The sequence below is a fragment of the Furipterus horrens genome, unplaced genomic scaffold, assembly GCF_987537825.1.
Source record: "Furipterus horrens unplaced genomic scaffold, mFurHor1.1.pri manual_scaffold_5, whole genome shotgun sequence".
Taxonomy (NCBI): domain Eukaryota; kingdom Metazoa; phylum Chordata; class Mammalia; order Chiroptera; family Furipteridae; genus Furipterus; species Furipterus horrens.
In genome coordinates, this window is record NW_028327175.1 from 163679946 (window position 1) to 163703215 (window position 23270).

Consider the following 23270-nt stretch of genomic DNA (forward strand, 5'->3'; position numbering starts at 1 on the left):
AAGAGGAGTATCAAGTTCCAGGAAAATGTTTAATTCCATTTACTTAGAAAACCTATATGTACAAAAAATTGAATAGACAAAGATTTACACACCAAACTGTTAACAGTGATTATCTGAAGAGAGGAGTGGGTGGAGTGTTTATGAATGAATGGGACGCTCATGTTTTCTCTGTGCACTTCTGTTGTTTGAATGTTTATAAAAACGTTTCCATGTATTATTGAGAGGAAATGGAAATAATATTTTGAGGAAGTCTTGTGAAGGGAAAGTTGGAAACGTGGTCAGGAGACCTACTGCTCCCAAGGCTCAGCGGACTCCAGCGCTGCGAGGTGAGACCCCGCCCCCCTGAGGTGATTCCTGTAGAGGGGCGGAGTCCCGCAGAACCCTAGGGGTAGGCGGACCCGGGGGCGGGGCCACCAACTCTAGCCTTTCGCTCCGTTCCCACCATGCCCTTATAAGGAGCGCCCGGCGTTGGGCTTTGGGAATCCAGTCGCAATCCTGGTGGCGCAGCCCCAATCCCAGGCCCCTCCCTTGGGAATGGAGGCGGGGCTGGGCGGGGGTCTTGAAGGCTCGGAGGCCGGGGTGGAGCATCTCGAAGCGGAACCAATAGGAGTGGCAACCCGGATCTGAGCGGCGCTGCCATTGGGCGCGACGACGTGAGAGGGTGGGGCGCCCGTGAGGCTGGTAACGCTGAGGGAAGCCCCACTCTAGTCGCGGCTCAGAGTCCGTCTGTCCGCGGGTTCCCGGTCCCAGTGTCCCCAGTTTTCTGAAGCCCGCGGTTCGCCGCCCCGCTAGCCGCCGCGATGCCGGTGTTTCATACGCGCACGATCGAGAGCATTCTGGAGCCGGTGGCGCAGCAGATCTCGCACTTGGTGATCATGCACGAGGAAGGCGAGGTGGATGGCAAAGCCATTCCTGACCTCACCGCGCCGGTGGCAGCCGTGCAGGCGGCCGTCAGCAACCTCGTCCGGGTGAGTGCTACGGGCCTGGGGTGGGGAGCGGAATCCAGTAGGAGACATCCCCATGGGCCCGGGCCGCCTCGCGGCTCCTCTTTGCCTGCTCGCTGCCTGTGGCTTTGCACCTGGATTCTGGAGCCAGACAGCCATAGGTTCTAATTCAGACTCTCCCGTGCTGTGACCTTGAGCATGCCCCTGAGCCTTTCTGCGCCTCAGTTTACTCGTCTATAAAATGGGGTCAATTATAATAATGCCTGTTGTGAAGATTCAGCGAGGTGATATTATAAAGTGCTTAGCACAGCATATGAACCACACTAGGTGCTTAATAGATAGTAGTTGTTTGGATCACAGATGGCCCCTTTCCGTCAGCAGGCTGTCACCCCTCACGTTGACAGTCTTACTCTCAGCTCCTTTTTAGGCCTTCCCAGCCTGGCTTATGGGCTGATGGGCTCCCTTACTGATTCCTTCCCTTCCCTTCCTGGGATTCTTGAGCCACATTGTTCTTTCTAACACTTCTGTCCCTCACCCTGAGATCTTCTTCACCCACTACAGCTTCCTTGCTTCATGCCCTTTTGACCACTTGTCTTACTGGCTACTCATCTGTCTTCTCCTCCCTTCCTGGGCATTCTACTTCTGCTCACAGCCCCAGGCACTCTCAAACACCGGATAATTTCTTTATGTAGTAAACCATGACCTCCAATCCTTTTCCCCTTCCGTTTAACCCTGCAGCCTTTCGTTTTTTACCCTCCCTTGGAGATTACCACCTGACTTTACCTGCTGTCAAACAGCTTCCTCCCATTGGGGCCTTTCCAGACTCCGGGTCCTCTGTCCCGGCCCCTCCTCCTGGCAGGAAGCAAGATGGAGCTGCTGGGAGAGGCCTGTGGAATCTGGGAGCTACCGCCCCTGCCAGGGAGAAAGACCGGAGTCTCCTCCCCAATCCACAACTTTCTCGGGTGGCTGAGTAGTTCTGTAGACTTCTGTAGACCACAGCTGTGATTAATAACTGAGGTGATTCTTGGAGGAGGAAGAGCCCTCTCCTGAAAGAGGAAGAGAGGTGCTGTGACCAGTCTCCGAACACTCCTCTGGCATATCACACTTTTCTTTCCCACCCTGGATGGATGACTCAGACTGCTGCTGCCTGTGAGGAACAACTTGACCGGCTTTGGGAAAAGTTCATACTGCTCCCCGAATGAGCTCTGTAAATAAGTGTGTGTCAGGGTAGTTGGGAGGCAACTGTGAGTCTGGGTGGGGCTTAGGTTACTTATCTGATTAGAGCACTTTACTGCACTAGGGGCACTTTAGCAGCTGAAAAAGTCTTCCTCAGTTTTCAGGGGCCCCTCAACTGTCTAAGGCAGTTCAGGGCACTGGTAAGTAGGAAGATTGAGAAACACTATTGACCAAGTTTCTGATCTGCCTTCTGTATAGATTTAGTAAGAATGTATTTAGTAAGAATACTGAGTTCATTCAAAATGTCCAATTCTACATTGTTTTTGTTCTTTTTATAACTAATTTTAATCTAAGATTCCAGAGTACATTCTTATATAGTGTTGTCCAACATGGCTGCATTCCCGGTCTCCACTTTTCAACAAATAGGAAACAATGTGAAGAGACACGGTAATAGTGTCTCTCTCCAAGGAGTACTTCAGGAAATGAAATCTTAAAACCATATGTTGCTTTTGGAATAGAGCTAGTGTAGTCTAGGGGTTGATATCTGGTTAGGCTATTTAGAGAAAAGTTATTTATGAGCTTCAATGCATGAATTAATAAGAATCAAATATCTGCTGTTTAAGGAGCATTGTAATAAGTCAGTGGTTCTCAGGTTGGGATGGGCATCAGAATCACCAGTGGAACTTTTTAGAAATAAAGATATCCAGCTCCCAGCCCAGACTTACTGAGGAGCTTTCCAGGGGGTTGGGTAAGGGCCTTGGTATTTTTAAGAAGCTCCAGAGGTGGTATGATATATACCCTTAGTTAGGAAACACTATAATAGATATTGTGAGACAAATACAAAAGGAATAAGACCAGTCAGTTATAAGTTGAAAAAAAAATTACGTAAAGTTACATACTTCCTATTGCATACAAAAGAAGGGACTTAACATTGGTGGTAGTTATGAATTAGAAAGTGGGGAAAATTGTGGTGACAAATAGTCAATCATGAACAAAAGGTATTTGTGAGTAAGTCACTTCCAGGTTACAGCAAGTAGATTGTCTTGATTAGCTGAAGAGGCAAGCTGGAGAGAAATTGGAGGTGGGTCAGTGCATGACCTGTGGGCAGTTGAACAGAAGACCTTATCCAGTAGTAAGATGAACAGAGTGGAAGAGAGAGGATGAGAATAGTGTATGAAGGAGGTACAGATTGTGTTCTGGGGCGGCCAGAGGACCTACCCATTGCTTGGAATTACTACTGTCAGTTGTGGTCCTTATATATATGCTGCTGAGTAGTGTCATGGTGAATTATGTACATGTGTCAAGTTCCCAGCTAGATTGGTGCTGGAGAATAGGCTTTGTTTGATATTTCTTTATGTGCTCCTTAGTTCTTGTCCTTAACGTTGGCACACAAGATGGCTCCGTAAATATTGTTGTAGGAAAGAAGGAACTGTGGGGAAGGGAGATAAATTAGGAGACTTTTAAAATTGGTTGATCATTAAGAAAATGAGGGCCTGGACTTTGGGTTTGGTGGGGAAAATGGAGAAGGAATTAGAACTAATATATAAGAAACATAGTAGAAGAAGGATTAGTAGAATTTGATAATAGAACTCTCAGGAAAAAACATGGTGTCACTATAAAATAATGAAACTGATTTTTGAGTAAATATCCTGGAATTTATATGATTCATGTTTCAGTTACCTTGGGAGGTTATATTCTTATTTCAGTGCTTTTGTTTGGGAATTCCTTACAGATTATATACATGTATGTCAAATCAGTCTTGTTTTATTTTGGTCAAATATACAAAGTGGGTGTTACCAGGAGAAGATGAAATTCTCAATTGTTAAGTAATCAACATCCACTTATCAAATAGATATTTATTGAAACCCCTCTTTAATGCCAAAGCAGTAAATTGATACTGGGAAGGATTGAAACTCCAAAGTGATCCTGAGGAAATGAAGGACCATGGAAATTAAGAGGAATGTGAAACTACTTTTTCATGAAAGCATGGGGAAGGCTTCATGGAAGATGTAGCATTTGAACTAGCCTTGAAGTCAGGTGGGATTTTAATGTTTAAAGAGGTGGTAACAAAAGTGTTGCAAGTAGAAAGAACTATCCAAACAAAGGCACAGAATTATTGAGACTCTGAGGACCAAATTTTGACTTAGGGCATCATTCAGATAACTCCTTATCGAGGGGCAAGACTTGCTTGTATTTGTAATTTCATGTATATTTGTTAAAAGTAGTCTGGTCACTTTATATACCTGTCTTATCACAGCTGAGTCATTACTTTTACTCTGTACTCAGGGAAGGGTAGGATGGGAATATTTGTTTACATGTTCATTTTTCAACTCAGGATCCTGAACGAGATGCTTTTTTAGAAACAGCTTTGTTGAGATGTAATTCACGTAACATATAATTCACCCATTTAAAGCGTACAATTTAGTGTTTTTTAGTATATTCACAGGGTGTGCAACAACAGTACAATCTAATTTTTGGACATTTTTGTCCCCTCAAAAAGAAACCTCATACCCATTAGTAGCCACTCATTCTCCCCCATCCCCACCTCTGTACAACCACCAGTCACTTTCTGCCTCTGGATTTGCCTATTCTAGACATTTTATACAAATAGAATTATATAATATGTGCCCTTTTGTTTTCACTTCTTTCTCTTAGCATGTTTTCAAGGTTCATCCATGGTGTAGTATGTATCAGAACTTCATTTCTTTTTTTGCTGGATAATATTCCATTGTATGGAATCGGCCATTTTAAACATTGAGAGTGATTCTAATGCAATAATAAAACAACGAGGTGGTATGGAAGAAGGGTGGGAAAGAAAAACCAGAGGAGATGTACAATAAGTTCCAAGGATGGGATTCAGTAAGCAATTGGGAAAAAGAAGTCTTAGACTGCCTGTCTTGTAGCATGATATACAAATCCCACCTCACCCCCCGCCCCACTGTAGTAGCCCATAGAAATCTGTCAGTCTTTGTGACCATACAGTCATGCCAATTTTATTAATGGGGCTTCAGACACTTTGCCTTCTCCATTGTATCTGAGGGCATGTGTTGTAACTACCTCTTTGGTTTCATGAAATATTTATTTTGGGAGTTTTTGTGGCCTTGACTTTTATGAGCCTCACCCATATATCATACTGTTGGGACCAGCTCTGGGACAAATAGCAGCACTGTTTTTACTTTAAACTGATGGGAAAGTCTGTTTTGCCCTTAAAAAGAGATGAGCTATTAATTTGGTCATTTTGCTTTAATTTCTTTTGGTTGATAGTAGACTTATTTCAGTTAAAATAAATAACAATATTTGGATGATAAGCCTGTGGGGTGATTTTTTCTTCTTAATACTTTTCTGTATTTTCCAATTTTAAAAATGAACATATAATTCCTATTTATGGCAAATTAATAAAGTAATAACATTTGTATAATCCTTTATAGTTTATTAAATAACTTCATATGTATACATAATCTCATAGTAATTCTTTAAGGCAGGTATTGCTATAGTCCTAATTTTACAGATGAAGAAGATAATGTAGATCAAAGAAATTAAGTAACCTGCCAACAGTGGCACAGCTCGTTAATGATGGAGCTTGGACTCAAACTGTTTCTCTTACTGTGGATCCCTTGCTTTTTTCACGCCACCATTCTACATCCACTTAGAACAAAGTTGTTAAATATCAGTGTAATTTTTCCACCTAGAATCAGAAGCAACAAGAATGCTGTTAGTCATAGAGTTTCCATGTGTTTTAGTGCTGGCAAGATTCTGTTTAAAGCCTGGTTTTGGCATGGCCTGTGTTAAGGGCCTATATGAAAAGAATGATGTGAAGGTAGGGTTCTGTTTCAACAACATTCAATTTTATAGCATTTCTTTCTTTTTAATTAAGAAAAAAGAATAGGTACAGATCAGCACAAAAGTATTTAGACCTGCAAAACGTATAAAGGCTTTTTACAGCATATATGGCTGCTTAGCTTGAAATCTCCTAGAACTAAATAGTATTTAAGGTAGGTTTGGAGGATTTAAAAAAAATTGTATTTAAATAGTGTTTAAGGTAGATTTGTGGATTCTTTGGGTAATCACAAAGTTTCATTTGAAAAACTTTGTCTCAAGATCAAAAGAGATATAAGAATGGGACAGATATGAGCCATATCCCAAAGATACTTAATATTTACTAGTGTGATTGATAGAACAGAAGAGGTTTGGAGATTTTGTGTTTCTACAACTATGTTTATAATTTTAATGGGACCCCAATCTAAGTATTTATATATCTACACAGTGGAAAGTTGGGCTTTTCTAAAGCTGCTTCATAAATAGCACTGGTATAACACTGAGCAGACAAAATAAAAGAGCAAAAGTCCTAAGTATCGACCACAGTATAAGTTGGTTCCTTCTGTTATAGGCCAGGAGTAAGGGCAGAATTAAGGCAAATCCTTTTATGGGGTTGGGACTTATTTGAATTTTAATATTTCTTGTATATTTGTTTAAAAAGTCATTTGTATACATATAAAATGCTTATGTTTTGTATGTGTCAGTGGAGAGGATCATTATTTTCAAAGCTTTCTGGTCTCTTACTGTAAGTTCAGCGAGGGGGTAGGGTGGGACTGTCATCATTATCCACTGTCTACAGTCCAGCATTGCCTGTATTTATTCTGTTGTGACAATCAATGACTTGGTCAGTGTTTGTCTTCTCCACAAGATTGTAGATTCCTCAGTGGCAGGGACCGTATCTGTTGTAGTCATCCCTTTACTTCTAGTGTCAGGCTGTTCATAGGTGTGCAATATAACCCCTCCCCCCCCCCGCCCCGCCCCAGTGAGCATAAGCATAGCATTCATTTTTTAGGTACAAAATCTTGTAATAAGAATTTTTGTGCAGCAGATATTTCCTATCCTTAGCTTTCAAACACCTGGAATAGCTGAATTTGAACAGTCTCATGAAATTTATAATGGACTTTGTCTGAAACAAGTAGAATATATACTAAGAGGAAGGAATGATTGGCTAACTGCCCATTGTTTGAGATAACAGAAGTGTTCAGGCTATTTTGGGTTGTGGTTCTCTGTTTCAGAGTCATTTCAACTATGCAGGCCACTTAATAAATTCATAACATGAGAATATATTGCCTCCTATCAGAAAGTAGCATTGAAATTTTGTATTCTTTTAAAATTGGGAATATCTTTTCAAAATCTAATAATTTAGACTGCTGATATACTCATTGGTACCCTGCTGGTTACAGTGTAGTATCATACTATGAGTAATGAATTCCTTATTAAAAGATCTTTATTACCTTGAACTCCATGGCATGAAGCAAAGATCATGAAGTTGATCTGATGCTGATTTCTTGCTTTCTGGATGATCTGGCTCCACACTTTTCATTGAACCTTATGTAATGGTCATGACAGTGGGGGTATATTTTTATGTTGTAAACCAGCATTAGATCTGTATCAAAAGAAGTAGCAGTCATTAATGAGCAAATGTCAGAGATTAGCATGGTTTCTGTATAGAATAATGCTCCATGCTCAGGACTCTTGATGAGGAAGGGTCATTTTCCCAGTTCATGTTGCTTTCAGGCAGATCTGCCCTTAAACCTTACCTATATACAGACAGGACCAGAAGGAGAAAACATAAATTTAAGGCTTTTTTAAGCCTTCAGTGCTATATATTATAAATATTTCAGAGTGAGCTTTAAGGAACTCCTTCTTTCTTTGTGCTGTGTAGTATTCCATTGTGTAAATGTATCACAGTTTTTTTGATTCACTCATTTACTGATGGGCACTTAGGCTGTTCCCAGCATTTGGCTATTGTAAATAAGGCTGCTATGAACATAGGGGTGCATAGGTTCTTTTGAATTGGTGTCTCAGGATTTTTTGGGTATAATCCCAGCAGTGGAATTGCTGGGTTAAAACAATTCCATTTTTAGTTTTTTTTTTTTTTGAAATTCCATACTGTTTTCCACAGTGGCTGCACCAGTCTGCATTCCCACCAAGGGTGCACCAGGGTTCCCATTTCTCCACATCCTCACCAGCCCTTGTTGTTTATTGATTTGTTAATGATGGCCGTTTTGACCTGTGTGAGGTCGTATCTCATTGTGGTTTTAATTTGCATCTCTGATGGCTAGTGATGTTGAGCATTTTTTCATATGCCTATGGGCCTTTTGTATGTTCTCCTTGGGGAAGTGTCTGGTCAGGTCCTTTGACCATTTTTAAATTGGATTGTCTGTCTTCCCGGTGTAGATTCATATGAGTTATTTACATATCTTGGAGATCAAGCCCTTGTCTGATGTATCATTGGCAAATATGTTCTCCCATACGGTTGGTTCCCTTTTCATTTTGATGATGTTTTCTTTAGTCATGCAGAAGCTTTTTAATTGATATAGTCCCATTTGTTTATTCTTCCTTTATTTCCCTTGTCCTAGAGGATGTGTTTGCAAAAATATTGCTGCGTGGGATATCTGAAATTTTACTGCCTATGTTTTCCTCTAGGACTTCTATATGCTTCCCTGTTTTATCAGCCATTTTAGTGCTCGTTCAGTTTCATTGGGGATCATTTTGGAGAGGAAGAGTGTCTTACCTTTTTCTTCTTACCAATTTACAAAAAGGTTTATTAGGGAAAGAAGTTGAATTAATAGATAAGTAAGGAATTTTTGTTCATTTGTATTTTTATCATTATAATTAAAGTGTTTTATCCTTCATATAACACTAAAATAATATAGTATTTTATTTTTTACTATTACAGAAGTTTATTTAGCAAAAAAGTTTCGTATGAAAATGTACACGACCTGATTTTTTATATTGTAGTAAAACAGGTGATGTGGAGAGGGGCATGTGGAAGCAGTTGATTTCTCTGGTGAACACAGCCATTCTTCATAGCTCGTTCCAAGGCTTCTAACATGATGATATTTCTTGCTTGTATTGTCACCATTCCAACATTGTTCTGTTGCCATCTCCATACGTTAAGCTATCATAAGATTTATAAAGGGATCAAAACTCCACAATATTCCTTGGACATGTCTGCCACCATTTAATATCAGGATAACTTCTTGTCCATAAATACTTTAATTTGGGAGGGTAAGCTTTGCTCATGGTGTCTACTCAGTGAGCTCAAAGATACCTGCAAAAGTACAGTATTTTATTGAACAGTACACTATTAGTAATCACTTATTATCATACTGAGCCTTCATATCATCCTCCAAAAAGAACAAAATTTTACCTGTACAAAAGTATTGCATTTTCATTGTTGAAATTAGAAAATCTATACTAAGTCTCAGTCTCAACATTTCTTAGTATTTTTCAGTCTGTTTGAACTTAATTTGTATTTTACTCTCTTCGTCTTTTCTCTCCAAACCAGCTTAACTATATACATATGTCCAGCTTTTATCCTTTTTCATCATTAAAATATACCCCAAAACCCTTTAATTAACTTTCTTGCTCAAAGAAAAGTGAGAAAACTCAATTTGTTAAAACATCCTGAAACTTTCTCTGACATGTGTTGGTTAGGGAGCCATGTTCTACTTAGCTAATTGCTGTGTCATTAAGTGTGGAATGAAATAACTTAAATAATGGGCTAGGTCCTGAAAGAACTTTTAATTTCAACATACTTATTGAAGTATGGGTCTTTAGGTTGATTAAATCTATTTAACTATGTGCGTTATGTGCAGACAAAGGGATAGAGGATGATAAAGTAACGGATAAAAGGAAACTTGTATAATGAGACATAGAGTTGGGGATTAATTGCCGTCTTTCCAATTCCTTGGTAAAAGCTTTGTAGATTTTGTGTTTTTTGTATATTGTGTCATCAGTTTGAGGATGATTGATCTGATTGTGTTTCTTCTTTCTCCCTCTCTCCTTACTCCCCTAGGATGTCTCCCTTTAAGATTTGGTTTCTGAAGGGCAAGAACTGGGCTGTATTCTTGATATTCCTGGTGCTGTGCTCATGGTATTCCTTCCATAGGTGTGTTGTGTTTTGATACTTGCTTTACCAGCTAGTCATTCTAGGCTATTTCATGACAGTGAGGAGAGCTCACTAACATTGCCTCCATTGGAAGGCATGGTGAATATTTTTCCTGCCCTCAAATGTTACTATATACAAATGGCAACATAATCACAAAGAGAAACAAAGATTCATAAGTGGTATTGTGTTGATTACATAGTTGGACTTTTAGATTCCAAAAAATTCTTAGTTACTTCTCTCAGAAGTCAGTTAATTGGATTGGTATGAGTGTGGGATGTGTGTGTGTGTAGTGAGGATGACAGGTACTGAATCTTAGAACTAAAATGTTTTACAAATATTGTTAAGTTGCAGAACATAGAGTGGCCCTTAGAGAATTTCCAAGTGATAAAATTTGCGGTTGAATGAGTTTTAAGGGGAAAGTGGCTGAATTTCATTCCACCTGGCTGCAATCCAAGTCCAAGTAATTTCTTCTTTTGAAGTAAGCTTAACTTATTCCTACAAGTAAGCTTTCTGTGAAAGAAGAGAAATGGCACATTTGTTCTTAGAGTGGAGGAGTGAGGTACCTCTATTATCTAGCTTCCCTATATTTCCAGCCTTCTCTCGGTCCCCACCTCCATCCCTGGAGAACTGGCTCATCTTTTATTTGTAAAGAGGACAACATGTTTTTTATTCCTACAGTTAAAATAGATAAGGATATATGAATGGGTTAATAAAGAATACAAAAATATCTAGGCAAGTAACACTTAAATTATTATCCTACATCGCTTCTCAAATAGCAAAACTAGTTATCAGACTCTAGCTATGCACATTGTAGGTTGATAGTAGGATATATAAGATATGGTCTCTGGCCTCAAGTAGTTAAAATACAGGTGAAATTTATAATCTTGTAACAATTTATGTTATCTATATTTTCTCCAGCAATGAAATTATTGAAAAATTTAAATTATTCATCTTAAAGGGTTGTGTGCTAGTCTTGTAAATATAGTTTTTATTCCTTGGAGTCATGGAGAAAACGGGAGTGAGTCAGCAGCAGAGTGAGCAGGTGGCGGGCCCCCTAGTTAGGAAGAGACCGTTGAGGACTGGCCACAGCTACCCTCTTCTTGTGGCACTCCAGGCCCACTGGGTTTTCCTTTCCCTCAAAGCACAGAGCTTCTTGTGAGCCTGCACTTGTGCCGTTCTCTCTGCCTGAACAACTCTTCTGTACTTATTTTCTTGGGTAATTTCTACTAATTCTCTACTTCCATATTAAATATCAGTTTTCTAGGGACACCCTCTCTGACTCCGCCTCCAAAACAGAGAGGGCCCTCTATCATATGATTTGTGTAATTTTTTAATTGTGCTTATCACAGTTGTTAGTAATTACTTGTGTGATTACTGCTTGACATGTTTCTTCTCACAAAGTCCCAGGAACAAATTATTGGCTCTGCTGTATTTGCCCTCGAATATTTAGCACCCACCATGGTGCTTGGCACATAGTAGAGTCTTGAGGAATATTTGTCGAATGAATAAATGGGAGCCCACTGCTGTTTCCCTACCAAAAACTGTTTTGTGCTTATTTGGAAAAATATATGTCACGCTGTGGGGTGAATCTTGGTGAAATTTAATCGCCAATTAGGAAAGTAGCTATAAATCATTGCTTAGCACAGGGCATTGCCTGTAGTGGAACCATTCAATTCATGTTTCCTGAATGAATACATTCTAGGCAGAGTCCTAGGGTACAGATTGGGATAATCCTGCCCAACACAGGATTATGCAGAGTATGTAAGTATAAGTAAAAATATAACGTGGATTTGGAATACTCTATTAGTTTTGTTCCTTTGCAAATGAACAGAATAGCCATTTTTGGCAAAATGCCTCTAGTAAAAGTTATCAAGTAACAAAGTCCAACTTTTGATATAGACACAAGGTAAATTAGCATACAAACATGACAAGACTTGGGAGTCTGTAGAGTTTAATGGTTGAGAATAAAGGCTCTAGAACTAAATTGCTTGGATTCAAATCCCACCATTGATTGACCTCTATAAGGTATAGAACATTGGGGAAATTATTTAATCTTCATTTCTTATGGTCCGCCTCTGTAAAACAAAGTGAATCATAGTACCAGACTCATAGTTTATTATTGTGAGGATTAATGAGTTCATAAAAATGTTTAGGACTATGTCTGACACATAGTTAAGAGCTCAATGAATGTTAGACATCATAATATATTTTCCCATGATTTTTAAGCCATATTTTAAATGTTAGTCTAATGAAAAGGCAGTGTTGATTTTTTTAAATGTCTAAGCATAACTTCTAACTTTATTTAACAAGGCAAAATGCCAGTGAAAGCTTTCAGTAGAATTCCATATGCTGTGGAATATACAGTTTTACCAACTGCAGGGAAAATATCACTCACAGTTTGGGTGCCTGAGCCTTTGATTGCCAGTTTCCCATGATTAGAAGAAAACATCTAAATTTGTGATTGCTAACTTTTTTTGTGCAAAAGTGAGAGAAAAGTGCATTTTTTTTTTTCTTTTCAATTTAGAAGCAAGAATTGGGGCTTAGGATTTGGAATTTTATCCTAAGCATTCATTGTCCTATTTTCTAAATAAGAAAAAATTACTAAAGGGGCTTAGGATTTGGAATTTTATCCTAAGCATTCATTGTTCTATTTTCTAAATAAGAAAAAATTACTAAAGGGGCAGTTACACCACTCACTAATAATAATAAGATGAAATAAGCCTTTCAGCTAGAGTTGAGAAGTATGATGCATTTGTGAAATAGAATTCATCTTATTCTGGAACAACCAAATTAATTTAACAAATATTTAATGACTACATTCTATGCCAGATACTGGATGAGTTTAGTATCTCTTGCCTGAAAGGAGAACTAGAATCTTTTTCAAATGTGCTAGCAACATAGGAGTAACAAACAGAATTGAACATCATGGTCAGGAGACTATAATAACTACTAGTTTGGAATGTATTCCCAATATTGCTAGTCTTTCAGTGGTTTTCTGGAAATTTTTAACATGCATATTTATCTTCAAAGTCTTAAATTAATTAGCATCTCTACTGTCGTCAGTAATACAAAGATTGTAAAATACTTCTAATTCTATTGTCTTATTATATATGATTGTCTAAGATTTCACTTTTGTCTTAACTCTTTTTTTCTTTGAAATGTAAGAGAAATGATGAACAAATCTTCCTTCTTGGTACATTTCCTTTCTTCCTGAAGTCTGTTCTTCACTAGTATCTTTAGTGGGGTCTTTGGGTGATAAACACTCCAGTTTTTTTTTTTTTTTTCCTGTCTGAAAATATCTTCATTTTGTCCTCTTTTTTGAAAGATAATCTTATTTGATATATAAATCTAGGCTGATAGTAATTTTTTTCTAGCACTTTGAAAATATTGTTTCAGGGTTTCTGCATTCAAATAAGCCATCAGTCTAATTGTTGTTTGCTGTAGATTATGACTTTTCTCCCTGGAGTTCTTCAGATCTTATTTATTTGTCTTGAGATTTTTTGGGCTCCCTGATTTTTCAATCCTAGAAAATTCTTAGCCATTATCTCTTTGAATTTTTGCCTAATCCTTCATTTTTTTCTCTCCCTTTGTAACTCTATATTTCTTATCAGATATTATCATGAATTAGAGCTACTTATGTACATGTCTCTTTGTACCCCTTCTTCCTCTGACCCTACCCAGCTTCTACATTTGCATTCTAGAAAGCATGTTCTGCTTCCATAGAGTGGGGTTACTTGCACTTGGTAGATACAGTAATGTTGAGTCAGTTGTATTTGTAACACTGCACTTCTTTCCTCTGGTAGAGCAAGAAAAGATAGATATAAATTCTGAGTCACAGTCAGCAGAGTTATTTTAAAATTCCGAGAGCAATGATATATCTATGTACACCAATGAATACTCTTTCCTAATTTGAAAAGGCTGCTGACAATTCTCTGAAGTAAAAGGAGCCATAAATAAATAAACATCTCTAAGACTGTTATATCTATTTCATCTCTAAAACCACAACAATAAATGCTTCCTTTTACTGGGTATATACCAGAAAACTTACCGTTGAACTGGAAGCTCCACCCTGGACTGTTCTAAAGCTTCCATGAAAAGGCAAATTCCTCCATTAGTCTACTGTAGTCATAGGCTGTACTGATGGCACTGAGGAATGGAAATGTAAAATCACCTTTTCCCTCCTTGTCTGGAAATTGACTTTTTAAAAATTATGTTTGCCAGATAAATAAACCTTTTCTTTTTTTTTTTATATAGTGCTTTGTTGATTTTTCCATTTCTCTTCTTTCCTCCCTTAAAACTACCAGTCTAGATTAGGTTTTAATCTTATCCCTCATTGATAGTTAACTACTAATCTCTCACCCCTATGCATTACTGCCAAGTAGTCTTCTAAGTACAGTTCTGATCTCAGCATTGTTTTGCTCTGAAACCTGTACCTCCTCCCATTGTCTTCTAAATTAATCTAAGTTCCTTATTCTAGCTCTTCAAAAATTTGAATATATTTGACATGTAATGTATAAATTTAAGGTATACAACATGTTCCTTTGATACATTTATGTATTGTAATATGGTTGTCATTATAGGGATATTTATCATACACATAATTATAGTACGATATTGTTGTCTTATTCTAGCTCTTGAAGGCTATCAAATCCTATCCCCTTTCTGTTCTTATTTCTCCATGGAGTGGAGAAGACAGCAGAGTACAGCTTGTAAGCCAAATTTTGTACTGCCCAGTAGCTAAAAATAGTGTTTACATTTTTAAATGTTTAAAAAATTAAAAGAAGATTAATATTTTGTGACACATGAAATTATATAAAATTAATATTTCAATATACATGAAGCTTTATAGAGATACAGCCATGCTCTTTCATTTATATATATATATATATTTTTAAAGATTTTATTTATTTATTTTCAGTGAGAGGGGAAGGGATGGAGAGAAGGGTGGGAGAAAGAGAGGGGGAGAAACATTTATGAGTGAGAGAAACATCAATTGGTTGCTTCTTGCACGCCCCCAACTGGGGATCTGACTCACAACCAAGGCATGTGGCCCCAGGACTTGAATCAGTGACTTCTCAGTTCACAGGCTGGCACTAAAGCCACTGAGCCACACCAGCCAGGGCATCATTTACATATTTTCTTTTTTAACTATATTTTATTGAATATGCTATTACAGTTTTCCCAATTTTCCCCCTATTTCCCCCCTCTATCTAGTAACCCCATTCCCTCTAGCAATAACCCCGTAGTTCATGTCCATGGGTCATGCATGTAAGTTCTTTGGCTTCTCCATCTCCTATACTACTCTTAATATCCCCCTGTCTATTTTGCGCCAGCCAATTATGCTTCATAATCCCTGCACCATTTCGCCCATTCTCTCCCTTCCTGCTGATAACCCTCCATATGATCTCTATGATTCTGTTGCTGTTCTAATTGTTTGTTTAGTTTGTTTTTGTTTTTGTTTTTTTTAGATTCAGTTGTTGATGTTTGTTGTCATTTTAATGTTCATAGTTTTGATCTTTTTCTTAAATAAGTCCCTTTAACATTTCATATAATAATGGCTTGGAGATGATGAACTCCTTTAGCTCTACCTTGTCTAGGAAGCACTTTATTTGCCCTTCCATTGTAAATGATAGCTTTGCTGGATAGAGTAGTCTTGGTTTTAGGTCCTTGCTTTTCATCACATTGAATACTTCTTGCTAGGCCCTTCTTGCCTGCAAAGTTTCTTTTGAGAAGTCAGCTGACAGTCTTATAGGAACTCCTTTGTAGGTGACTCTGTGCTTTTCTCTTGCTGCTTTTAGGATTCTCTCTTTATCTTTAACCTTTGGCATTTTAATTATATGTGTCTTGGTGTGGTCCTCTTTGGGTCTAGCTTCTTTGGGACGCTCTGTGCTTCCTGGACTTGTATGTCTATTTCCTTTGACAAATTAGGGAAGTTTTCCTTCATTATTTTTCCCATAAACTTTCAATTTCTTGCTCTTCCTCTTCTCCTTCTGACACCCCTGATTAGGATGTTGGCACGTTTAAAGTAGTCCCAGAGGTTCCTAAGCCTGTACTCATTTTTTCAATTCTTGTTTCCTCATTCTGTACTGCTTGACTGTTTTTTTTTCTTCCTTATGTTCCAAATCATTGATTTGAACCCTGGTTTCTTTCCCTTCACCATTGGTTTTTTGTGGATTTTCCTTCGTTTCATTTAGCATAGCCTTCACTTCTTCAATTCTGTGTTGGCCATACTTAAGCATATCTGTCAAGTCTGTGAGCATCTTTAACACCAGTGTTTTGAACTCTATGTCTGTTAGGTTGGCTATCTCCTCGTCACTTAGTTCTATCACTGGAACCTTGTTCCGTTACCCCTTTTGGACCATACCTCTCTGTCTTCTCACCTTGACAGGCTTCCGTGTTTATTTGTCTCTATGTCTTAGGTAGAGCTGTTGTACCTGTTACATTGTAAGGGGCAGAGCCTTAGGTATTAATCAGTGCAGGCAACCCTTTTCATCACATTTGTGGTGTCATATATGGAGGAGAGGTCTGAGAGACAGTGCCACTTGCTCAGCACTCGCTCCTTTTCCAGGCACTTCTCCCCCGTCCTGTATAGGACTGGCACCCCTCTAGCTGTTGCCCTGGCCGTCGTTCCCAGAATGGGTGGGTCTGCGGACATTGTAGGATCGTGGGGGCCCTTTAAACAAGCAGACTCTGCTGAGAGACCATCAGTTTTCTTCCTCTGCCCAAATCCCCACTGGTTTTCACAATCAGAAGCAATAAGCTTGATTTTCCCTGGCGCTGGAACTGTGAGCTGTGTGGTCTAGTCTGGTGCTGGGAATGCTCCCAGGTGTCCCTCCCTGCTTTTTAAAGTGTGTGACTGTGCTTTCTGTCAGCCTGCCACTACTGCTGCTGCTGCCGCCGCTGCCACCACACAGCTCCGCCCCTCTCACTTGTCTAGCTAAGTATTTCTTCTTTATATCTTTGTTTGTTGGACTTCCATGCAGCTTGATTTTCTGGAACTTCTGGTTGTCTCTAGTTTTGAGATAGTTGTATTCCTTCTTAGTTGTGAAGGGAGATACAGAGTGTCTATCTAGGCCTCCATCTTCTCCAGAAATATGAGTTGGATCAGAACATCTCTGAGTCTATTTCCAACTTTATAAATTTATGATCCTAGGTCCAGGGGAAAAATAGTAAATATTTTAGGCTTTGTGGACCATACGATCTCTGTCACAACTTCTCAACACTATTGTGGTGTGAAAGCAGTCACAGAAAATATGTTAATGGGACATCTGATCAAGATGGAGGTGAAGGTAGACATGCTTTGCCTCTTTGCATGACATAAGAAGGATCACAACTAATCTCAAAAAACAAACAAACAACAACAACAAAAACCACACCCAGAACTGCCAGAAAAACGAAACTGTATGGAAGTCCAATAATCAAGGATTTAAAGGAACCACATTCATCCAGACAGGCAGGAGGGGCGGAGACAGAGAGTTGGGGTGGAGAGGACATGGTATGCAGAGTCCAGGGGAACCCACAGCCCCACATTCCTGTGGTGGGTTAAAATCGGGAGGGATACATTGGAAGTGAGTAATCCCAGCCCCAGGCCAGACGCGAAGCCCGGGGTTAGGGTTCCAGGGCTAGGAAAATAAAGCCTCATAACTTCTCACTGTAAAAACCAGTAGGGTTTTGGCGGCAGAAGAAACTGCCAGTTTCTCAGGAGAGTCAGTTTAAAGGACCCGCACAGACTTAGAATGTATGCAAACCTACCCACTCTGGGAATTACCACAGAGCAACAGCCAGAAGGGTGTCAGTCACATATGGGAAGGGGATGAAGTGACTGGAATTGGGGTGAGTGTCCAGCAAGCCTCCAGCAACCAGGGAGCAGTATTGTCCCCTCTCTGAGCCATCCCCCACATACAGAGCCACAAAACAGTGAGGCGGTTGTCCTGCCCTGGCAAAGACCCAAGGCTCTGCCCCATACAACTTAACAGGTGTGCTAAGACAGGGAGTCACAGCACCCCTACCTAATACACAGAAACAAACACAGGAAGGTTGCCAAATTAGGGAAACAAAGAAATATGGTCCAAATGAAAGAATAGACAAAACCCCAGAAAAAGAACTAAACAAAACAGAGATAGCCATCCCATCAGATGCAGAGTTCAAAAAACTGGTGATAAGGATGCTCAGAGAACTCATAGTATATGGCAAAAGCATAGAGAAGACATGAAGGCTACACTAAGTGAATTAAAAGGAAATCTACAGGGAACCAACAGTGAAGTGAAGGAAGCCAGGGTTCAAATCAATAATTTGGAACAAAAATAAGAAATAAACATTCACCCAGAAGAAAATAAATAAACAAGAATCCAAAAACACAGAGAGAGAAGAAGACAACCCTGGGACATCTCCATAAGTGCCAACATCCAAATCATAGGGATGCCAGAAGGAGAAGAGGAAGAACAAGAAATTGAAAACTTATTTGAACAATAATGAGGGAAAACTTCCCTAATTTAGCAAAGGAAATAGGCATACAAGTCCAAGCTATTATTATATGAAATGTTAAAGGGACTTATTTAAGAAAAAAAGGTCAAAACTATGAACATTAAAATGACAACAAACTCACAACTATCAACAACAGAACCTAAAGAAATAAAAACAAAAACAAACTAAGCAAACAACCAGAATAGGAACAGAATCATAGGGATGAGGATCATTTGGAGGGTTACCAGCTGGGAGGGGGAAGGGGGAGAAATGGGGAAATGGTGCAGGGATTAAGAAGCATATGAATGACCCATGGACATGAACTAAGGGGCGTGGGATTGCTGGAGGGTAGCGGGGTACTGGGCAGAGGGGAGCAAAGGGAAAAGAAATTGGGACAACTGTAACAACATAATCAACAAAATACACTTAAACAAATGAGAAAATGTATTCTCAGATGTTCTCCACCTTTGGGAATGGAAAAGCCAAAACCAGAATCCTTATTGGTCCTACCTCACCATAGGGCCCCTATCATGAAGCCTATAATAGCCCAATGAGACGGCTTGGTGTTTCATGAACTCCAGTCTGTGTTACCTCTTCTATGCACATACTGCATTTCCTTGTATTTAAGTTACCTTTTCCCCACCAGAAATTTTATCCATACTTTAAGGCTCTGCTCAGATAACAAAGACTGCCCTTATCCCAACAACTCGTTGAGCTCTCTGACCACCAGCCTCAGTTGTGCTGTTATACCTTCCTGTTGGCACTAATTAGAGTCATATATGTAGTCCTAATGCTATTCCAGGCCATAAACTTTCTAATTGTGCATCTTTGTATAACCTGAAAGGGTGTCACCTGCACATTGCCTTCCACACAGAATTCTGAGGACACGATTTAAAGAATTAGTTGATCTAAAGATGTCAGGATATAAGATGCCTTCAAGATCTCTAGTTTACTTCTCTGCTATTAAAAAAGAAAGAGAAAGAAAATACAACACCACTAAGTAATATTTTTTGTATGATCAGTTATACAGAAGAATTCATAGGGAGTTTACCTATATCATATATATCTAGCAATTAATGAAATGTATACACCTTGGGGAGAGAACTTGGATTTGTCCTAAGGAGGATTACCTAATTGTGTGATGATTACTTAAGGCTTTAGTATATTTATTAATTACTAGGATTATAGATACTTGCCTGCTTCAGTGGGAATTTACACTTTAAAATCAAATTCAACAGTAAAAACCTTCTACATTCTCCCTCAGTCTCCAAGGATTCTCTGCTGTTATATCTTTTATATAAACTCTAAATTTGGGACTATTTCCATTTATGAACCATAGACTTGTGGTGTTCTATAATGAATTATTAGGATTGAACTTGATATATAGTAAGGACTGAAGATAAAAGGATTGTAGTTATAGTGTTTAGGTGCTTTGGCAGCATTATCTTTAATACTTTCCGTAAAACAAAACAAAAAATCTAGATAGATGAATGGACTCTCATTCTAGGGTAATTCCTTCAACCCTGACTAATTATGTTTCTCTCTTTTGCCCCACTGACAGTGCGTTATCTAAGATGATAGAGCCAGAATTTACTAATGGGTTAGGTGTCTGTGGCAACTGATCAACATCTTTCCTGCAGTACTGATATTTCGTATTAGTAAGCAAGTGAAACAAAAGGAAATAAACTTATATTTCTGTAAGTCTTTCTCCTGCTTATACCAAGTTGTTTCTAATCTATTAATATTACATGAAGAGCAGTGATGAAATACAATCTTCAAATGGCACAAACACAACTAGTATTTCTGGGGATAGTTGGTAGCTTTTTTTTTTTTTTTCGTTTCTGTCTGTGCATCTCAGCCAGTTTGGTCTGGATGTGCTGCAGCTGTTCTCTTATTTCATTTTTCGGCAAGTTTAGAACGAGTTTGTACTCAGCTCATGTGTAGTCACACTGAATTACTTTTGTAGTAATTAAGAAGAAAAGATAAAAACATTAGGAAAAGTCTAAAGGTAAAACTTGTAAGATTTATAGGTAACAAAAGAGTTTTTTGTTTTTTATTTTTCTATGAGCATTTTAGTTGGCAGTCTTAACTAACACATTAATATTACAAAACACTGAATTTCCATTTCTGATTGCTTGTAAGAAATGTGTTTGTAGCTTGAGCTAAGAAATAGTGATTTTTATGATTTTGCTTATGGACTTAATTTAATTGGTCAGTGTCTATTTACAGCCTGGAGCCTAGTTCAATTACTATGCTGAATAACATCCAATTAGTAAGCAGGGTGTTCTTAACATTAGTAACAACACTTAGAGACTTTTGCCATTGGGTTATTATTTCAAGTTTTGACCACACCTGTTTCAAAAAAAAAAGCTACGTGGATTTTAAAAGCTAGTTTCTAATTGTGACCAGGTTAACTCAGTTGATCATTGCTAAACAAGTAACAGTTAAGGAACTGAAGCAGCTGGAAGCCCTAGTGAGCCTAACCCATATTGACTGAAAATCTTGCAGCTTCTGGGAAGGAAAACCAGAATAATTGGACATCAGTTGGTTAGACTGCAAGATGATGGTTTATTTTTGCTTATTGTGAGCTTGAAGTTTTTCTTGTCCTTTTTGCCAGCTAGTAGTTCTACTGAATAATGGAATCATGCAATATTATAGAACAAACCTGAAGACATCATTGAATCCCTCCCTCTTCCTTACTAAAACACAAATACACAGGAAAGTGGTTTAGGATTAGAGCATCGGTGTGCTGAAGACAACACCACAATCTGAGTGATTTTAGGCAAATCAATAACCTCTCTGTGTCACTGTTACCTACCTCCTCGGATTGTTATAAGGATTTAATAATATAGTAGAAAAGCTCCTGATTTATAGCATGTGTTAAAACAAAACAAAACAAAACAAAACAAAAACAAAACCCGCACCAAACCACCTTTTTAAAAAAGAAAGTGGAAGTCACAAATGACTACAATGCACTGCAACAGCAGAATGAAAGAAAAAAGGGACTGTTATTTAGCACCTGTTGCCTTCCAGGTCCAGTTTTGGGTGATTTTACATGTGTATTACATCTTTTAGCCCTGGGGGAAATTTTACTTTTCCTGTTTACTGATAAGCCAACTGAAGCTCAAAGAGATTAAGTTACTTGCCCAAGGACACAGAATTTGTAACAGCAGAGCAAGGTGAAATTTGTTCCAAAGCCCCAATTCTTTTTGCAGTACTCCATGTTATCTGTGGGGACAGGGTCTAGGTCCCAGTTATCCTAAAGATAAAAATGGGTTGCTTTTCAAAAATTCATTCGCAAAATGGTTTAGTTATTTTTTTCTATAGGGACAGTGTTATGAATGGTGGTTTCATAACCAGCCAAAAGTTTTCTACAATGTAATTGAAAATTTTCACATTTGTGAACTAGAACTGTTAAGAACAAGTGTGTTTGCAATTCTAGCTATTAAAGTGGAAAAACAAACAAACAAAAAGTATAGTTTAAATTCTGTGAAATGATAGTACTTTGAGAAAACAATTTGGTTAGAGGATTGTGAGGAAGAAGATGGATAGTGTTTTGATATTGGTGGAGCCTTTGGGATACTCGAAGGGATTAAACATTTATGGCACAGACACATTCTATATTTGATAACACTTTGGTGATGTAGCAAGCACATTCACATGCATTATTTCCTTATATAATGTATGAGACATAGGACAGGTGGGAAAGTTGACCTAATTTTCCTTAGCAATATTTTGTTCTCTCTCTCTTTTTTTTTCATGTTTTTATCCATGGTTTTATTTTAATAGCCTGTGGGAGCCCAGCTATTCACCTTAATAGAGTCATAGAGGATTAGTGTATGTTGTACAAAGAAAGAATGAAAATAAAGAAATGAAGGTTTTTATGAGTTAATTGTGCAGGAATAGAAGGGATTAGAATGGAGTATTTAAGGAGTATATGTGGGAAGATAAGAAAATGGTAGAATTAAATGTTAACCTATTTTATTATCTTTCTTTATCATTGTATTTCTTTCAGTTGGCATTTATTTTCTGAGCACTTACTATGTGCCAGTCACTGTGTGTCATGGCGATGAGGGGGAAAAAAAAACCAAAACAGTTCAGACCCTACACTTAAGGAATTAATTCTCTCCCTGAAGCATCTACTAAAGATTACATTCAGATAATATAGTGAATGATCTTTTCCTCTTCCCCAGTATTTATGGTTATGCAGTAGTTATTTAATTATGAAACTAGTGGAACTAATACTGAGTTTCCTTTTAAGTAACCTTTATAATAACTAAAAAAATTGGAAAAAGTAAAGGAGATTAAGTGAAAAACAGTCCTTTTATTTTCCCATAATGATTGCTTGAATTCCTGTCACGAAATCATAACTAAAGGATGAGAACTGGGGGAATTGTGTTTGTCTTTAATGTAGCATTTACTTATGTATGTTTGAAACCAAAATGGAAATCACTTTAGGTAGGGTTTGATATACTGTATATGAGTGTAGGAGCATTTGTTATTTAAAAATGTATTGCTTCCAAGTTAGGAAGTGTACCTGCGAACACAGTAAGTAAGAGTCATGAGGCTTGTGTTCAAATTCAAGTTCTGCAACTTTCTTAGAGAAATAATCTCTCTGAGCTTCATTTTTAAAGTGAAGAATCTGGATTAGATTGCCAAATTCTCTTTCACTCTAAAATTCTCTGTGAAATGGAAGGAGCCATATCTTGTGTTCCATTGAGAGAGCTGGGCAGAAAGTGAGTGGTGAAGATAAG

At 38.3% G+C, this 23270-nt stretch overlaps 1 protein-coding gene across 1 annotated transcript in view; it reads left to right on the top strand.

Annotated features, from left to right (window-relative positions):
• The first annotated feature begins 664 nt into the window (after positions 1 to 664).
• Positions 665 to 23270, top strand: part of VCL (vinculin) — a 107758-nt gene continuing 85152 nt past the window's right edge. Inside the window, exon 1 of the mRNA XM_090278242.1 lies at positions 665 to 968. Within this exon, the coding sequence (XP_090134368.1) occupies positions 801 to 968 (168 nt within the window). The 5' untranslated portion in view covers positions 665 to 800. The remainder of the gene's footprint in view (positions 969 to 23270) is intronic.